At 41.3% G+C, this 20665-nt stretch overlaps 1 protein-coding gene across 1 annotated transcript in view; it reads right to left on the bottom strand.

The window, feature by feature from the left end:
* The window catches only part of PPEF1 (protein phosphatase with EF-hand domain 1), a 63504-nt gene that overhangs the window by 3447 nt on the left and 39392 nt on the right, over positions 1-20665 (bottom strand). Inside the window, exons 11-15 of the mRNA XM_089683873.1 lie at positions 17291-17476; positions 13145-13287; positions 5748-5854; positions 5277-5440; positions 1370-1372 (exon numbers count right to left, since the gene is read on the bottom strand). Coding sequence (XP_089539999.1) covers positions 1370-1372; positions 5277-5440; positions 5748-5854; positions 13145-13287; positions 17291-17476 — 603 coding nt within the window. The remainder of the gene's footprint in view (positions 1-1369; positions 1373-5276; positions 5441-5747; positions 5855-13144; positions 13288-17290; positions 17477-20665) is intronic.

The raw sequence follows: 20665 nt of genomic DNA on the forward strand, positions 1-20665 counted from the left end.
GAGCCATGGGAGCCTATGGGTGATGTCACAGCTCCCGGAAATTCAGTAGTTGTCAAGTGTTTCGTTACTCAGTGCTGCAGGATCACATGCCTGGACCGGAGTGGATTGAAAATAGGTAAGTTCACAGATCTTTTTTATACAGGTTAGGTGGGATAGGTGGGAGGAAACATTTTTATGAACAGGAACAGTCAGGTTTTTCTTCCACCTTCAGAGAATATTTCCCAATGCTGAGAGCTGCCCTCCAAAACATAGATAGGGATAAAATAGTGTTAACGAAATAAATAGAATGTAAATTGGAATGTTCCCATAATTTATTAAAGCTAAATACAAAATCTATGTGGCCTACCTTTAAACAAAAGGAGCGGTGCATTAAGTAAATAAAGAAACTAAACAAACATTTTCAGCATTTAAAGGATAACTAATTGTAACGGAATGCCTGGCACCCAGCTTGTGCCTTCAGTCAAAGAACCACTTCCTCGCCACTGGGACACAGGACCAAGGTATTATAGCTGGGTATAGCATCCTAGACTAGGCAACACTAGCTTGATGCAAACTGGAACTACTTTATTGAACAGAAACAGATTGTTATACACTCAGAAAGAGGGGCAGTGCCCACACATGAACAATAAAACAAATATTACATCCCACACTGATTAGATAACTAGGTGAAGCTGACATCAGTCTGATCTCGTCATGTAGGAGCCTCCAAGAGGACCCACAATAGGTGATTCAATTAACAATGTGGATGCACACTCAGGAGGCACACAATGGGAGAAGATAGTAAGCACATAACACCTTAATAAACACAGAGCAAGAGCCCTCACATCAGGTCATTTTGCGAATTACATCAACATCTTCTTAGAGTCTCTGAGTCTGGGAAGGAGGGGGTTGAAGCAAGTCAATGCTAGTTTGGGCACAGAGACCCCAAATCTGTATGTTGGTCCTCCAGTTCTCAGAGTCTGTGTGTTTTGGGGAGACATGGACTTAAATACCAAGTAAACTACTCCATAGCCCCCCCCCCATCCCAAGCACACATTAAAGAATAAAGCCCCCCAGATGCTAGGGCCATGGTCAGTAGGCAAGAGGCTAGCCTGCAGTCCCCTCCAAGAGCCCCTGTCCCTGTTGGGTCCATCACACTAATAATGAAACAAAAGAGCAAAAATAAATCAGGTATTTATCTGCAAAAAGAGCAAGTCTGAGCACATAGGCCATCTACAAAATATTGGGTCAGAGTTGGCAATGGGCAACAAAAAGAAAGTAAGGCTATTAAATATCCTCTAGCTATTTTCAGTAAATATCTCTGTGTAGAAACACAATTCCAGGTGTACCACACTCTTTAAAAGATAGTATCTGCAGTCTGGTAATTAACATTCTCAAGGCAGATGCATGTCCATCCAAATTATTTTTTTTAGTTTAGGATAGGGTGGGTAATGATTGGAACCCTAGATTGTAAGCTCTAATCAGCAGGGCCAGCTGTTTCCTCTTGTACCAAATTGTATTGTAACTGTAATATCTACCTTCATTTTATAAAGCGCTGTACAAACTGTTGGTGCTATATAAATCCTGTATAATAATAATAATTATCAGATATTTGCTGTTATCTGCTACTCTGTTAGCCAAACTTTGCCTCTGTTGCCAGATTTTCTCTTACTTTCTGTCTTCTAAATTTACTGTCATCAAAACAGAACCTAAGAAAAAATCTTTGTAACAGAGCCCCGGGGATAACAGTAAAAAAAATTGTGAGATGTTCTATCCCTTCCACATTATATCCAAAATAGAATAAAATAGTGTTGACTGGACTTAAGCTTTAATTACTGTATTGTTCCAGGTTCCAGGTCACAATCAGGAATGTGCACCTGTGTACATTCCTAGTTCACAAACCCGTGAGGTTCTGTATACACCATAATAATGCAGATGCGTTCCCGCATGCACGGTTTTGACCTAATTTTTTATGCATTCTGGTGTGTTTTTGATGCTTTGCAGTGCTTTTTTTCCAGTGCATTTATAGTGCATTTAGACGTGTTGCGGTCCTACTATCCATGTGTTTTTTATGCAAATACAATGGACTGCATGTGTTGTGAATTGGCTCTCAGATGGCAGCTTTTGGACTCCCCTGCAATCAGGAACCAATCAGCATGGTTCCTGACCATGTGGTCACTACAACAACTAAAAAGACCTACATGGTTATACTGTGACAATGCCTCACACAAAGCATTACAGTGCATAAAAAAGTTTGTAAAAAAAAATTTAAATTATCCATAGATTTATTGTCAAGTTACTCAATGCACACTGACACTGCTAAATTTGGCAAGGGCATTTAGGTTTCCAGTCATAAAAAAGGCTAGTAGCTGACTCTTTTCAAATGGATGAAAAGCAAATACATTCACCTAGTAATTACAGATCTGTAAGGCTGGTCATAGTTTTTTTTTTTTTAATCAGCCAGAATTGTATTCTGACAGCAGGAACTCCTCCAGCGGCGCTGTAGCCACTGTCGAATGTAAGCTGATCATTAGATCGATGTCTATGTAACATCTATTGTAGGGAAAATATTTGTGGGATTGATATAAGACTACAAAAAGAGAAAATTAAGCCATAAGCTACAACCAGCGCTGTCAAAACACATGTTCTTTCTTCTGATGAGGAAACAAGCAAAAACGTATACAAAAGGGAGGCTGTAGTTGTAGTATATTTGGACTTCGCATTTGAGATGGTTGGAAGAGTTAAAGTGGTTGCAAACTCTTATGTATACGCAGTGAAGTGACTAGCCTCAGGTGATACACAGAGATGAAACAAATCCTAATACATAAAGTTGTACCTGTGTATCTACAGTATTCTCTTCTCTACAGACATTCAAATTTCAGAATTTATATTGTTTGTCTGAGGTGTCAGAAAAAAGGGGGAAGAGATCTGAAATTGCACACTGCAGAGCTCAATGAGGAGAGCTCTGACAGCCGATTGAAGGGAAGGGACACATCCCCTTCACACATCACAAAGGAACAGATCTGAGGCTGTCAATAGGCTGGAGTTCTCTCCCCATCACCTGTTTTTCCCTCGTGTCAGGAAAACTTGTCAAAAGTGATTCATGCTGTTAGCAGAGGAACGGAGACAGAAATGACACTTAGTGCTCTTAATTGAGACAAATACGCATTATAGAGGTATATATTTTGTTCATATTTCATGTCTGAGGTTTACAACAACTTTTTAGTGTACTATATATTCAGTACATCTATGCAATACTTGCACATTTCCCCATGTTTTATCCCAGTATCCCATTATTTAGCAAATTTGGAAAATGCCCTGTTAATCTGCCAGAAATGCACATTTCTGCCATGAAATTTATGTTAAGAGCTGACAACCCGCAGCATTTTTGTGAACTAAATAATGTTAACCCTCCTAGTTGACTTTTGCTAAACTACTAAAGCCTTTACCTTAGTCTATTATCCACAACATAGGGACTAATCATTCCCTAGATCAGGGCTAGGAGAGCTAAATAAACTTCTTGAGGAACTAATAGGGAGAAACAATTATCATCTATGGCCAGGACCAGGGGTGGACTGACAACTCATGGGGCCCCCGGGCAATAGGGGATCATGGGGCCCCTGTATCCTTGCCCAAACTCAAAAAAGCCTATGAAAATGGTACCAGGGGCATCTCATGGGGCCCCCTACTGACCTCAGGCAGTGCCCGAGTTTCCAAATGGTCAGTCCGCCCCTGGCCAGGACTGAACTCCATAGAGACCATTCATTCTGTAGTCCCTAGATAAGAGCTAGAGATCCATACAAACGTCTTGAGTTAATAGAGGAAGTATGCACAGGACAGGTCTGATTTCCCCTAGTGTATATCTCCCAAAAACCAGCCCACTGCTGGGTTGAAATTATTATACGTAACAAAAATAGAAAGGTTTTAATTAAAAATGTGCTTAACGTATTGATCAATGCAGGGGGTAGGAGGAACCACGGAACACAAAATATAAGCTGATTGAGCTTGCTTTAAGGGTGTCATGATGACCTTGATTAAACTATACTGTATAGCAATAGTATTTTTTTCCTGTAGGAAAAATATGGACCACACTTTAGAGCAGTGGTTCTCAACCTTCCTAATGCCGTGACCCTTTAATACAGTTCCTCATGTTGTGGTGACCCCCAACCATAAAATTATTTACCCAGTAATTATAATTCATGAAGTGTCGTTTTACCTCCAATACTGCTGCTTTCAACACAGTAGTTGCTTTCTACACAGTAGCTGCTTTCAACACAGTAGCTGCTTTCTACACAGTAGCTGCTCATTACACATCGGAAATATGTGTTTTCTGATGGTCTTAGGTGACCCCTGTGAAAGGGTCATTCGACCCCCAAAGGGGTCGCAACCCACAGGTTGAGAACCACTACTTTAGAGGGTTTTTTGTCCCTTTATGGATCAACTGTGGGTTTAGGGTCCTGAGGATACAAGTATTTATATTTTTTGATGAACTTGATAGACATGTCTTTTGAGGCAGGATTATTTTTTCACTACACCAACGCCCTCAGCTACTATTATGAATTACCTGATAACCTGCATATACAGTATGTTATAGTTACATAGTTAGTCTGGCTGAAAAAAAACAAACGTACATCCAGTTCAGCCATTAAAAAAAAAAAAAAAAAGTTTTATTCCTATACCCACAGTTGATCCAGAGGAAGGCAACCCCAGCAAAGCATGATCAAATTTGCTCCTGCAGGGAGAAAGATTCCTTCCTGATCCCCCGGGAGGCAATCGGATATTCCCTGGATCAACTTTACCTATAAATGTTAGTATCCAGTTATATTCTGTGTATCTAGGAAAGAATCCAGGCCTTTTTTAAAGCAATCCACTGAGCTGGCCAGAACCAACTCTTGAGGGAGTCTACTCCACATTTTCACAGCTCTTACTGTGAAGAAACCTTTCCACGTTTGGAGATTAAATGTATTTTTGTCCAGACGTAAAGAGTGTCCCCCTTGTCCTCTGTGATGACCTCAAGGTTTCAAGAGATAGTAGATCTGCAGTAAGTGGTTGCTGTAGTAAATTTGATTCTGCATCATAGATATTTATTTCCCTTCACAGACATGAATGTAATGTGTAAGGATACCACTTGCAGGTATTTATCCTATTTCCTCCCCGCAAGATTGGCATGGTCAGGAATCATCTATGTAATGAATCTACTTCTTGGACTGAGATGCTGTCTGACACAAGCAACTAATGAAAGGTAAATATGAAAGAAAAACATTAGTATCTTAAAAAGACAGCAAAACATCACTTACTTCTTTAATGGGTTTTTCTATCTGAAGATCTTCAAAACAAGACATGTATTCCACACTCCCATCAGGTGTCAACCGTGCGAGTCGAGAACGTAAAGTCCGCCAAGGCAGGTCTAGATGGAGAATTGCCTCCATTGCTCTAGCCCAATCACTTGTGGAGATTTTTCCTGTTTTAAATATATTAGTAATTGTTTGTGATTAGTCATATTACTTTCACAGCAGCCACTACCAGGGGCAGACTGACCATTCGAGCACTTGGGCACTGCCTGAGGGCCCGTGGTCAGTAGGGGGCTCCATGAGATGCCCCTGGTACCTTTCATAGGCTTTTTTGTGTGTGGTTTGAGTTTGGGGCGAGGACACAGGGGCCCCATGATCCCCTATTGCCCAGGGGCCCCATGAGTTGTCAGTCCGCCCCTGGCCACTACCCTTTTTCCCCATTAGTAAAGAGGAATGTTGGATAAACCATGTTTATACCTGTTCCGTTTGGATCATACTCTTCAAAAGCTGTAATAAGGTCAGAGCGATGGGCATACAATTGTTCTCGAAGAGCTCTAAAAGCTGAGTCTTCCACAGCACTGACCCTGTCAAGAGGAGTAATAGCATGATACTATTCAGCTAAATGCACATAAAAGGGAACAACATTAACAGTGTCTACTGAATACACAATGGGCTTTCTTTATAAATACTAGCCGAATTTAAGTTAAAGCATGAGCCCAGGATGTAGAGCAGTGGGGAGTGTGAGGAAGTAGGAAATAAAGAATGGTTTAAAAGCTTAGAAAATAAGGGAAGGCTGTATTCACTTGGAATGCCCAATCATGTACAAGAGATATTAACACAACAGGATTTTTGCCGATTTGGTTGGATTGAACACAGCTTCATTTTAGTCACTAAATTAATTTGCAAAGTGAACGTTTTGAACATCTTTGATAAATCAACCAACTGCCTCACTGGTTTTGAATACGAATAAAGATAAGGACTTTCTTTCTAGATGTGCATCAGTGGCGGAGCTAATAGGGCTGCAAAGGTTGCACTGATGACCAGGCCGTGGTGTTCCACCACTGTGGGGGAGCGCCACAAGATAGTTGTGTCTGGAGCAATGTTATCAGACACTTTTCTCCTGTCTTCAGCAAAATCATCATATCAGAGGCTTTGAACTGCACATATAAAAACACAAAGGTGCGGTGCTTCAGATAATCACAACAAAATGTAAGGGAATATATATAATTAAAGTCCAATGGTGTCCAGTATGGATAGAGTTAGACACCTCTTTACTAGAATAGTAATGATGTCATATACATTCCAAAATAAAAAGTTCCAGTAGGTTGGGAGAGTTCACCATCACCAACACCCCAAAAAATGCTGCCTCTTACCAGACCATAATGATCCCTCAATTGAGTATGGGTCAAAAAGCACAGTACAGATTCCAAATGTAGGCTGTGAACCCGAACACTTTTTGGCTCCAAAAGGACAAGCTGGCCCCCAGGTGTTGAATGGAGGAACGCCTGCTGGATCACTTGCAAAAGATTGCCATAATCAAGACATTGGCTGCCAACTGGTAATCCGAGCATAAGGCTAAAGATGGACATTTATTTCAGTTGTTTTACTGTATTTCCTTTACAAAAATGATCCACAAGTGTGTTTTTCCAATACCAGCAAGAATACTTAGTCCAAAGTTTTAATCCAGTAAGAATGCTCAGACTCAGGAAGCCCTAAAATTCTTCCAACTGGGTGACTCCAATCCTACTCTCTTCAGCTGTGGGCACTACAAGTAGCTGTCCATAGGACATAGGAAACATGCGCAGAGCCGGAAGCAGCCAATAAGTGAACTGCCAGTCTTGACCTCGGATCAGGTATCGGTGTGTGGCTTATACATGCCCCACTGCACAAGTAGAGACCGAGCTTGGCAGTACACTAATTGGCATCATTTGGAACTGCAAATGTGCAGTTCTGAGAAGGACTCGCTGGCAAGTTGTGGGTGGCCCATCATACACAATCTCTCATCTGGCTTGCCTCCCTGAAAGCCAAAGCCCACAATGAGGAAACAAAGGTGACTGGTGAGTGCCTGGACTTTCACTAACACTACTCATACTGACAGCACAAATTTCAGATTTGGTTCTGGAGCTCTGGAGGAAGGTGTAGTGGGGCACTCTTAAAGATATAAGGGAACACTCTGGAGGTAGTACCTCTAGAGTACCCCCTTATATCCTCCAGAATGCCCCCATATATCCTCCTCCAGAGCACCCCCTTAAATCCTCCTCCAGAGTGCTCCTTTACATCCTCCCCCCAGAGGGCCCCCTTAGTACTTCTGTACTAAGGGAGCACTCTTGAGGCACTAAGGAGGCACTCTGGAGGATGTATGCAGCACTCTGTAGACACTAATGGGAAACTAGGAGGGCACTCTGGAAGATGTAAGGGGGCGCTCTGGAGGCACTAAGGAGGCACTGTGGATGATGTAAGAGGTCACTCTGAAGGCACCAAGGGGACACTCTAGAGACATTAAGGGAGAGCTCTGGAGGAGGATGTAAGGGAGCACTGTAGGGGTACTATTTTAGTACCTCCAGAGTGCCCTCTTTCATCTTCTAGCATGCCCCCTTACTTCTTCCAGAGTGTCCCCCTAGTAATAGTAAGGTCAGGAACTACCAGGGTTGCAAAGGTTGCACTTGCGACTGGGTCCTGGCATTCCACCACCGTGGGGGTACAAAGACAGCAGGAAGGGGAGGGGGGGCACTACAAAAATGTGAAAGAGGCCTACTACGAGACCATAATAAAAGGGCCCCAGGATGGGGTCAGAGGGACCCTTTAGGACTTCTTGCACCAGGGCCCTGAAGGTTCTAGTTACACCTCTGATCCAGGCCAGTGACACAGAATGAATGGAAGCCAGAGGTTCAGCGTAGTCATCAGGCAAATAGACCTTAGTAGAAATGGCAGTCTCTGTATTGCCCTTGCAAGAGGTCTGTTTGAATGTCATAGCTATGTTTTGCTCCAGTGATCATCCATCCTTTATCCCAGCAGTGTGTGAAGGTAAATTCCAGAGTCCAACCAAACTTGCAAGCCATGTGTTGTCTACTGTAATAGAAGCTGCACCAGCACAATCTTCAATTGTTGTCCAACTTTACTGATTTGAATAGCCACTCATGACACAACTAGCTATTCCCTTTGAGGGATTTTGCGATATATAGTGTACATTTTTCATGTGTACTTTTACATATTAATTCATATTTCTGATGCTTTTTCATGCACATTTCTTTTCAATTAAAATGATGTATTGCTTTCAAGCATTGCAAATGTGTGGAATTAAAAAGGGTCCCTTTATAAAGCACTGGTATGGCCTTACTGTGGCTCGATTAAAGAAGAAAATACACACAGGGATATGCTTAACAAATTTACAAATCTGATTAGTGCTTTGCTTGTTGCAAGGCCCAAAAGCAAGTGGTTTGCTATTCAAATAATTGGAGCGAGAAGAAGAAAAAAGCCAGGAGGGAAGCCTAGTCGCATAACCAGCTTCTCCTTCAATCATGGAGTTCTTCATTCATGGAGAGTTAAGCAGACAGAACTCCATGAAAACCTGCAGGCTCCATATTACAGTTTGCATTTTACGATGTTGAACTTCGTGATGTACTGGGAAGGAAGAGCAGATCGTAGAATCTGGTAGTGCTGTATAATAGACCCTTAAAAGTTTCCACAGCCCAGATGATTCCACATTTTTTTTGTTACTATTCATTCCTATGGATCAGAAAAGCATATTATTGCAAAGAGTTGTATTTACCGTTAAGGACCTCATAGGTCACTGCCTAGGTCAGCGCGTTGGAGAGGGCAGCAGCAAGCCTCAGCATTTACTAATTATTTTAAAGCCCAGTTGGGAGCTTTTTTTGTTATAAAAGTAAACCAGTAGTTAAAAAAATTATTTCACTTGCTAAATCTAGGCCTCATTCACACAGGCACTGTGGCCCATATAAACAGGCAAGCAGGATCGGGTGAGTAGCCCCAAATGTAGACAGTGTGTGTTCAGGCTGTTCACCCTTCCCTGCATACCTGTAACTTCAGAATGAGTGGTGTTCACTTTGGCAGGCAGCTGCTGATGGGGTATTTTACAGGTCCACTGCCATGATCTGCTGTGGCAGAGCACAGTCCTTGAAGACCTTATTGGGAATGCCTATACTGGAGAAGGTTAACACTAAGCCGGTTTGCTGGCACTGCTCTTTGTATGGGTTTGTGATCTGTTCTGGGGGTCCTCTGGTGCTGTCTCACTGCCATTCAAGTGCTGTAGAGATCAATGAGTGGGCAACAGCTTTTTGGACCTGCCACACCTATGGAAGCAGCAGGTCCTAGCTGTTTGGTGCCAATAGAGGGTGCTCTGGGCATCCTTTAGCACAGGGTGAAGATGCACTGCCCTGTTTGGGCACAGTGATTCCTTCATTGGCTGTTCTGTGAAGACTTCCTGTCTTCTGCACAGGCATGGCCTGGTGATGACATTGCACAAGTGCACCCCACCTGCCTGAGCTACTATACAGGAGTGGCCAGGAGGAAGTGCTGTTCATGTACAAGCACCAACTTGGAATTGCTCCTTTTCCTTTGAAGCACCAGATGAGCAGGACACACTTTGCTGAGCTCCTAAATATCTCAGGCCACAACCAGGGACCCTACAGCCTCTTCAAGAGGGTGGGACACTGCAAAGCTAATCCTTCTTTATACTAGCATTAGGAATTTTGAGTATTACGCCTCCTTGTGTGTCTGGGAAGCATGGTGTATCTGTCACTAGTGGGAACATGACTGTCAGGAGTCAGTTGTCCCTGCACAAATTCATTTAGGGTGTAGGAAACTGGCTCTGTCTCTTAGGCAACATCTGGTTTCTCACTAACTCCATCCTCAGGAACCTTTGTGTTGAAGGAAGAGCTCTCAGATTCCTTTACCACTGTGTTGGAATAGCTGGTGGATATCTGTAAGGATTTTGAGAGGGATGACCACAAGGGGTCTAGGCCTTTCTCCTCACGGGATCTACCTTTTGATTTTCCCCTATCACCCACTCTTTCAGTGAGGTGCTAGTTGCACAGTACCATCTGGTGCCCTTATTGAGTAGCGTTGCTAGCAGGAAAGTCTTGTGATTGCAATTTTAATAGCCCTGAGCAGATCTGTACAGAACAATGCCCAGACCTAATAGTGCTGCTTATCTTTCTATCACCTTTTCTTTTCAGTTTTCTTTTCCTACAATGTGATTTAACAAAGTTACAGAAATAAAGAAATAAGCAATAAGCAAAGTTATTATCATATATTACCTAACAGGCTGTGTTAGTTTAATTTGGACTGCACCTTTATTCCATAATATGAGCTTTTATGAAATAGGCACTGGCAATATAAGCAGTGCTTTTACATGTACATGTCCCTCAAGGAGCTTACATTCCATGGTCCCTACCTCACTTGCATACATGCACAATTTAGACAGGATCCAGTACAGAGATTATTGTATAGTGGAGCTTTAACATTCTCCTGCTGAATTTAACTGCTTATGTCCAGAACTGGAAAATGTTATCATATATTCCAAAAATGTAGATTTGTACTTTTAAAGACATACAGTATATTTGAAATGTATTTTTAAAAATATTTTTCATATATTTTGTAATAAAAACGTATTTCAACATGCAGTATGTATATATATATATATATATATATACACACATATATATATATATATATATATATATATATATATATATATATATATACATATACAGTCAGGTCCATAAATATTGGGACATCAACACAATTCTAACTTTTTTGGCTCTATACACCACCACAATGGATTTGAAATGAAAGGAATAAGATGTGCTTTAACTGCAGACTGTCAGCTTTAATTTGAGGGTATTTACATCCAAATCAGGTAAACGGTGTAGGAATTACAACAGTTTGCATATGTGCCTCCCACTTGTTAAGGGCTCAAAAGTAATGGGACAGAATAATAATCATAAATCAAACTTTCACTTTTTAATACTTGGTTGCAAATCCTTTGCAGTCAATTACAGCTTGAAGTGTGGAACGCATAGACATCACCAGACACTGGGTTTCATCCCTGGTGATGCTCTGCCAGGCCTCTACTGCAACTGTCTTCAGTTCCTGCTTGTTCTTGGGGCATTTTCCCTTCAGTTTTGTCTTCAGCAAGTGAAATGCATGCTCAATCGGATTCAGGTCAGATGATTGACTTGGCCATTGCATAACATTCCACTTCTTTCCCTTAAAAAACTCTTTGGTTGCTTTTGCAGTATGCTTGGGTCATTGTCCATCTGCACTGTGAAGCAGCGTCCAATGAGTTCTGAAGCATTTGGCTGAATATGAGCAGATAATATTGCCCGAAACACTTCAGAATTCATCCTGCTGCTTTTGTCAGCAGTCACATCATCAATAAATACAAGAGAACCAGTTCCATTGGCAGCCATACATGCCCACGCCATGACACTACCACCACCATGCTTCACTGACGAGGTGGTATGCTTAGGATCATGAGCATTTCCTTTCCTTCTCCATACTCTTCTCATCACTCTGGTACAAGTTGATCTCGGTCTCATCTGTCCATAGGATGTTGTTCCAGAACTGTGAAGGCTTTTTTAGATGTTGTTCGGCAAACTCTAATCTGGCCTTCCTGTTTTTGAGGCTCACCAATGGTTTACATCTTGTGGTGAACCCTCTGTATTCACTCTGGTGAAGTCTTCTCTTGATTGTTGACTTTGACACACATACACCTACCTCCTGGAGAGTGTTCTTGATCTGGCCAACTGTTGTGAAGTGTGTTTTCTTCACCAGGGAAAGAATTCTTCGGTCATCCACCACAGTTGTTTTCTGTGGTCTTCCGGGTCTTTTGGTGTTGCTGAGCTCACCGGTGCGTTCCTTCTTTTTAAATTTTAAGTTTTATGTTCCAAACAGTTGTTTTGGCCACACCTAATGTTTTTGCTATCTCTCTGATGGATTTGTTTTATTTTTTCAGCCTAATGATGGCTTGCTTCACTGATAGTGACAGCTCTTTGAATCTCATCTTGAGAGTTGACAGCAACAGATTCCAAATGCAAATAGCACACTTGAAATGAACTCTGGACCTTTTATCTGCTCATTGTAATTGGGATAATGAGGGAATAACACACACCTGGCCATAGAACAGCTGAGAAGCCAATTGTCCCATTACTTTTGGTCCCTAAACAAGTGGGAGGCACATATGCAAACTGTTGTAATTCCTACACCGTTCACCTGATTTGGATGTAAATAACCTCAAATTAAAGCTGACAGTCTGCAGTTAAAGCACATCTTGTTTGTTTCATTTCAAATCCATTGTGGTGGTGTATAGAGCCAAAAATGTTAGAATTGTGTCGATGTCCCAATATTTATGGACCTGACTGTATGTGTTTATTGAAATACCTATATTTTGAAATACATTGAATATGGCCAACATTGTAGCATTTCAAATATGTGCCAATATATCTGGGAAGAATATTTTTAAAATATATTTCAAATATATTTTTCTTCCATATAGGCAGTGTTATGCTCTCTCTGCCAGGGAGGGAAGGGGGGGGGGGCATTCCGATTTTTGTGTTCCCTAGGGCAGCACAAAACCTAAATACACCATTGAGCATGATGGCATCATAGAAAATACTTGGAGTTGGAATTTCTGACAATTCTCAGTGCCTGGATGTTGCAGATACTTATTTGATATGACCACGACCATAACTTTGAAATACAATGTAACAATTACAAATTGCTGCAAGTCCAGGTGTTTTGTCTTGACAGACAAAATGATGACAAAAATAATGCATAATTATTTTAGCATATACTGTACATTGCTGATTTGTATGCTGACTGCATGCATAATTACTAGACAGACGTCCTTTTACCTTTGGCTAAGGGTGAGTTTCCGTGTTGTCTTGCTGACTTGATACTGCACAAAACGTGGAGTCAAATCTGGACACAATTTGAGATATGCTCCTCTGTTACTGCCTTCATCATAGTAATTTGAAGCTGAAAATATAGTCACAACCTAATAACAATAAAAACAGTGCTTATATTGATTGCCAGTTTTCATTAAAGTGACATCAAACCATCAGTTTTTAAGGACGTTCAGAAGCCAATTTAATCGCTTACTGCATATACAGCTTTTTAAAGGCAAATTTGTCTTTATTATTTTATATAAATTTAATAAGCAGAGCATAGGAAATATAAAAAACAAATACAGTAACAAAAGAAAAACATCAGAGAGGTAGTTATGATCCATGTGGATAAATAAAAATAGTGCAATATAACAGCGGGAGGAAAGGATCAATAACCGATATTACGGAGGTAGAACATAACAGATTGCCAGGGGGTATCCCCTGGCACAGTGTATGGACCAATGTGAAATATACAGCTTTTTAATCTCTTAATCCTTCCCTATGTTCTATTGTAAACTGCTGCCAGAACCATTGCAAAAGGTTTCCTGTTTCTGGGTGACTCCTTTCTTTACCTATGGATTGTCCCATGAAGCCACCCTTGCATGCAGGGACTAGAGCAGGGGCGGACTGACCATTTGGAAACTTGAGCACTGCCCGAGGGCCCGGGTTCAGTAGGGGGGCCCCATGAGATGCCCCTGGTTTTTCATAGGCTTTTTTGAGTTTGGGCAAGGACACAGGGGCCCCATGATCCCTTATTGCCCGGGGGCCCCCAAGAGTTGTCAGTCCGCCCCTGGACTAGAGTTTTGTTTCCGTACAATGTGTGCATCGATAGAAACACAAAGTGCTGTAGCCAGGATGGCAAGGCACTCCCCTAATCCTCCCCCATCTTTTCTCTAAACTAACAGACTGATTGGAAACTACAGTCAGGTCCATAAATATTGGGACATCAACACAATTCTAACATTTTTTTGGCTCTATACACCACCACAATGTATTTGAAATGAAATGAACAAGATGTGCTTTAACTGCAGACTGTCAGCTTTAATTTGAGGGTGTTTACATCCAAATCAGGTGAACGATGTAGGAATTACAACAGTTTGCATACGTGCCTCCCACTTGTTAAGGGACCAAAAGTAATGGGACAGAATAATAATCATAAATCAAACTTTCACTTTTTAATACTTGGTTGCAAATCCTTTGCAGTCAATTACAGCCTGAAGTCTGGAGCGCATAGACATCACCAGACGCTGGGTTTCATCCCTGGTGATGCTCTGCCAGGCCTCTACTGCAACTGTCTTCAGTTCCTGCTTGTTCTTGGGGCATTTTCCCTTCAGTTTTGTCTTCAGCAAGTGAAATGCATGCTCAATCGGATTCAGGTCAGGTGATTGACTTGGCCATTGCATAACATTCCACTTCTTTCCCTTAAAAAACTCTTTGGTTGCTTTTGCAGTATGCTTGGGTCATTGTCCATCTGCACTGTGAAGCGGCGTCCAATGAGTTGTGAAGCATTTGGCTGAATATGAGCAGATAATATTGCCCGAAACACTTCAGAATTCATCCAGCTGCTTTTGTCAGCAGTCACATCTTCAATAAATACAAGAGAACCAGTTCCATTGGCAGCCATACATGCCCACGCCATGACACTACCACCGCCATGCTTCACTGATGAGGTGGTATGCTTAGGATCATGAGCAGTTCCTTTCCTTCTCCATACTCTTCTCTTCCCATCACTCTGGTACAAGTTGATCTTGGTCTCATCTGTCCATAGGATGTTGTTCCAGAACTGTGAAGGCTTTTTTAGATGTCGCTTGGCAAACTCTAATCTGGCCTTCCTGTTTTTGAGGCTCACCAATGGTTTACATCTTGTGGTGAACCCTCTGTATTCACTCTGGTGAAGTCTTCTCTTGATTGTTGACTTTGACACACATACACCTACCTCCTGGAGAGTGTTCTTGATCTGGCCAACTGTTGTGAAGGGTGTTTTCTTCACCAGGGAAAGAATTCTTCGGTCATCCACCACAGTTGTTTTCTGTGGTCTTCCGGGTCTTTTGGTGTTGCTGAGCTCACCGGTGCGTTCCTTCTTTTTAAGAATGTTCCAAACAGTTGTTTTGGCCACGCCTAATGTTTTTGCTATCTCTCTGATGGGTTTGTTTTGATTTTTCAGCCTAATGATGGCTTGCTTCACTGATAGTGACAGCTCTTTGGATCTCATCTTGAGAGTTGACAGCAACAGATTCCAAATGCAAATAGCACACTTGAAATGAACTCTGGACCTTTTATCTGCTCATTGTAATTGGGATAATGAGGGAATAACACACACCTGGCCATGGAACAGCTGAGAAGCCAATTGTCCTATTACTTTTGGTCCCTTAACAAGTGGGAGGCACATATGCAAACTGTTGTAATTCCTACACCGTTCACCTGATTTGGATGTAAATACCCTCACATTAAAGCTGACATTCTGCAGGTAAAGCACATCTTGTTTGTTTCATTTCAAATCCATTGTGGTGGTGTATAGAGCCAAAAATGTTAGAATTGTGTCGATGTCCCAATATTTATGGACCTGACTGTATACTGTCCACTGTTTAAGTGATATTAAAGGCAAAAAAAAAACACCAAACATGTTATACATACCTGCTCTGTGCAATGGTTTTGTACAGAGCAGCCCCGATCCTCCTCTTCTCGGGTCCCTGATCATGATGGGGCTCAGGTAAGTATTGGGGGGCGCATGCATAGAAACCTTGAGTCTTTACAACTATTTAACCCTTTCCTATGAAGACTGCACGTTCAGGGAAGCAGCACTAAAAGAGCAGGAGACAGCAGCACTGAAAGTTTTAAACTGCTAGGGTGAGAATCTAACAAATAGACTTACTAGGGAATATTTATTTTATTGTGTTCAATATGTTAAACCTAAAAACGCTGATGCTACTTCAAGATAAAAAGAAAATAATCAAAAAAATATAAAACATACAAAAAGTCAGCATTTTCAAAAGGCCTTTGTGTATATGAGCTTATTTTTATCTGTGTGAATAGTATTATTTAGCATTAGGTACAAGCAATTGAATGTGTTTCCTATTTATCTTCTGCTGAAATGTTTATCTGCCTGCAAGCCAGAAGGTCAGCATGGCAGCCAGACAACTAGCATTGCAGAGCGATAAGTTGTATGTATTAATAAAATTGTCAAGAAGTGGTGAGTGAGTGACAAGATATATACATCGCACCACATCCCTGGAATTTGAACATGGTGAACTAGATAGTGTGGGATTTTCAGGGTGCAAATTTACAATGATAAACAGATTTAAAAACCACAATAAATTGTATTTAATCTTACAAAAAAAAAGGGGGAAAGAAAAAAAGGAGTAAATAATTACAATACTGTAAAAACAAAAATTGAAGCTTGGCTGTATTGTTGCAGTAATTCCCTACATGTTTCACTCAACAAGGGCTTCTTCAGGGGAGAGAGAGAAAACCTTCAACTTCAACACAGTCTACAATATATCAAAAAGAATATACATAAACAACTGAGTTATGACATACATCCACACAATGAATATAATAATCAAAAGTATATATGTATAAATACGTCAGTGGTTCATATAATGAACTCAGTGTAGAATAATTCACCCTGAGGTCATCCCAGAGGACAAGAGGGCACTCTTTACGTCTGGAGAAAAAGAAATTTAATCTCCAAACATGGAAAAGTTTCTTCACAGTAAGAGCTGCGAAAATTGTGGAATAGACTCCCTCAAGAGATGGTTCTGGCAAGCTTAGTGCATTGCTTTAAAAAAGGCCTGGATTCTTTCCTAGATACACAGAATATAACTGGATACTGACATTTATAGGTAAAGTTGATGCAAGGAATATCCCCTCAAGGGATCAGGAAGGAATGTTTTCCCCTGCGGGAGCAAATTGGTTCACGCTTTGCTGGGTTTTTTGTCTTCATCTGGATCAACTGTAGGTATAGGATTATAGCTTTTTTTTTTTTTTTTTTTTTGCACACAGCCCTGCATGAGGCACCTGTATGGTCAAATACGGCCCTGCATGGGACGTGGATGTAATCACCCCGTGTAAACGAGGCCATAATGGGTCATTTTACTTTACACACTCTCTTACCTTTCCATTGTGGCATAATTCATAGCCTTCCTGTTTGCATTCGTGTGACCTAATCAACATTTTTAAATGATATTTGTCCAGTAATTTTGTGGTCACATCCGGCCCAAAGTAGCAACCACCACCACGAAAGCTGTTTGGACAGCAGCCATTCTGGTTTCTTGGATCACTCCATAATATGTCAACAATCTTGTGTGAAAAATGAGGAGAAAAGAAAACAGTCTCAATAACACATTTTAAAACATCACAGCTGAGGCAACGGCAAATCATATCTATATATTTAAAGTGTTACTAAACCCAGGACCCTGCATTCACTATACCTGGTCTCCCACAGTACACAGAACATGGAAATGCAATTCTTTTAGTAAATATAAACTGCTAAATACCTTTTCTCATAAGCAGTTAGAGCAGCCTTGTGACTTCTATCAGTGTCCAGCCCAGCACTGGTTAAAGCTTGTAGTTTTCTGTTTGCTCTAGGAGGATGCAGAACTCCTGAACTCTGTCTGGACAGTGTTGATTGGCCCTGTGCTGATCACATGCACTTTCCCAAAGAAGAAAAAAAAAAAACCTCTCTTGCAATACAAACCAAACTGAGCATGTGCAGAGTGATTCCACACGATATATGTCTTATCAGGAGATAAGAAGGAGGCACTGGAAGAAGGGGAGGATCAGAGAAGACAGGATCAAGCATCCTTTTTACACAACGCAGAAAATTAACCCCTTAGGTTCCATAGTAAGTATAGCAAACATGCTTTACTGCATATACAGACTGATTTTACCGTCATGGGTTCAGTAACGCTTTAAAGCTGAACTTCAGGAAAACAGACTGGTTGAGGTACAAACCCATTTATGTGTAATAATTTGTATTTCTGGCTATCCAGTCCTGGGGCAGCCTGTCTGACTGTGCAGCCAGGTTGGTGACCTTTTTTTTTTGCACTACAGTAATGCACTACAGTTTTATCACATACATTCTCTCAGCCTGTTGTTGGCCTGTGAAGGCCTGTCACAGATGATGAGCTCATCCCTCTGCCAGCTATGTTCCCTGTCAGCACATTTTTTAACATGTTACTTTGATGCACAGATATGCTTGACCTGATGACGTCATCAAGGGTGAAGTGCACTTCTGCATGAATCATACACCATACAGAACAGGAAGGCACCATTCTACTCTGCTCCAACCATTGGATGGTGTGTGAAGAGGGGCAGATGGCAGGGAATGGAGATATAAAGCACAGGAGAAGTGGGAGACCACCATTTGCACCACCGTATGACAGGACACTTAGGAGTTATAGTGAATACTATGTTACCTTATTTTGCTAGCCACATGGTCCTATGCTCTACCTAATTTCTAGGCATTGCATTTCCTTCTCCCTGATTTGCCTTGCTTTTTGGTTCCTATTTGCAGGATCTCCCCACATTCTGAGATCCATATAATAACTTACACTTTTTTCCTTTTGGGCACTACTTCATCTATCAACTAATTTTAGTATGTAATGCCTTATATGAGTATTCAGTGTATGTATTTTTAGGGACTGCTGACCCCAACTGACTGGAAAGCATGATATTATTTCACATTTTAATGTAACAGCCTCCAAGGTAGGTTGCTAGGATAATAGATCTTTCTTTTTTTTTATTTTTTTTTTATTGAGTAGCTCTTTTTGGCTCCTCCGTAATCGTTGGAGCAGCTCTTGACTCTTTTGGGCTGTTCTAAATCTCACGGGCTGCAGGATTGATTGATTGCTTCCTGCATGCATTCTGGAAGTTTCCAGAACATAGAGGGCTTGGGAGTCATATTTATTGTGCTGTAACCAATCCCTGGGGAGGTGTTCCCAGTAAGTGGCTGAAGAGACATAAAAAGTCTGGGGTCTGGAGCAGCCCTGTTCTTGTCCTGCTGAAGATATTACCAGCCTCAGGGGTTGCTGCCCCTTTGAGGCAGTTCTGCTGAAGTCTGCTGATGTTCATCGAGGTCCCAGCTATAGCAGAATTGGAGGGCCTATTTCTAATTACCTTTGTAGTTAACTATGTGGCAGTTTCACGTAAGGATCTGGTTGAGAGAACTCCCTGAAGAGTGCCCGGTGAAAGCTGGAAGGTGTGTAGCTGCCCTGGGACATTGTGAGTGTACTGCTCTACTTATGGGGTGCCAGTGGTAGCTCTCTCTCTGAGACAGCTTTTACAGGGTCTCAGTTCTGGCCTGCCCTTTTGTTTTTGGCTTAAAGCCGGTTGAAAGAAATTTCACCTAGTGAAGTGTGTCCTTCTGTTGCAATATAAAATTTTTGGAGTATCCCATACCACCACAACCCCTCTCCTGTTACAGGTTCTGCAAGCAATAAATCTTACAAGACATCCCTAGACTTTTTAATGAAGCCAGAGTGAATGGACTGTTGCCTGAGTGATTAGTAGCCTCCGCACTGTTTGGGGAAGGACCAGTGAAAATCAATGGCCTCTATGGAGGTAGAGCTACATTAATTATATACTTTATTGTACTTTATAGATTAAGTAAAACCACTATTGTAAACTCCATAGATGCTGGGTAACCACCATGGACCCTGACGAAGTTGATTTTTCTACAAAATACATTGACCGCAATTTACTTGGATATTTATCATGTATAATCCATATGAGTGGTCATTTGTGATATCCATGTAACAATAAGTGTACTGTTTTGGTTGCTTTAATATACCTACTGCATGTCAGTCTTAATTTGCATAAACATTAGGACTATTAAAACAGTTTTTTTTCATAGATATGAGTGGTATGTATTGTATTATGGGTATTATTACTCAGCTCTTCCACCTGATACACATTTGAACTGTCTGACCTCGGTATACTGTCTATACACTTCTGCTAATAGTAATGTATGCCTCTGCTAATAATAATGCATGCCTCTGCTAATAGTAATGTATGCAATATAATACTACTACTAACGTACCTTGTGTACAATAGAGTGATGATAAGTTGTTGTCTCAATGAAAACTGATAACTAGCATTTGAGTGCAGGGTGTGATAGTCATTTAATTTGAATAAACACAGCATAGTTTACAAATGTAGCACTCTCATAGGAAAGCAAAGGAGAGCTAGTTGATTACTTCTGTAGTTAGAAGGCTGAGTAGCAATTGTCAGAAGGGTAAAATTTTGGTCAGGGCTGAAAGGCTCTACAGATCAGCTCTCTGAAACCTCCCCCTGATCTAGAGACTTGGAGAAGTCTCTAGAACCCAGTGGGAAGGGGGGGGGCTAGGAGTGGCTGGCCTGTATGCATAAAGGATATCTACCAATCTCCCAAGCAGAAGGCTTGGCAATGGGATTGGGACAGCCTTTAAGCATAGCTGAACCTGCTCAGTGGTAGGGAGAGTTCGGGTAGAAGATGTGACAGCAGGAGCT

Source organism: Staurois parvus, unplaced genomic scaffold, assembly GCF_062004578.1.
Source record: "Staurois parvus isolate SC_StPar_1 unplaced genomic scaffold, SC_StPar_1.0 ptg000327l, whole genome shotgun sequence".
Taxonomy (NCBI): domain Eukaryota; kingdom Metazoa; phylum Chordata; class Amphibia; order Anura; family Ranidae; genus Staurois; species Staurois parvus.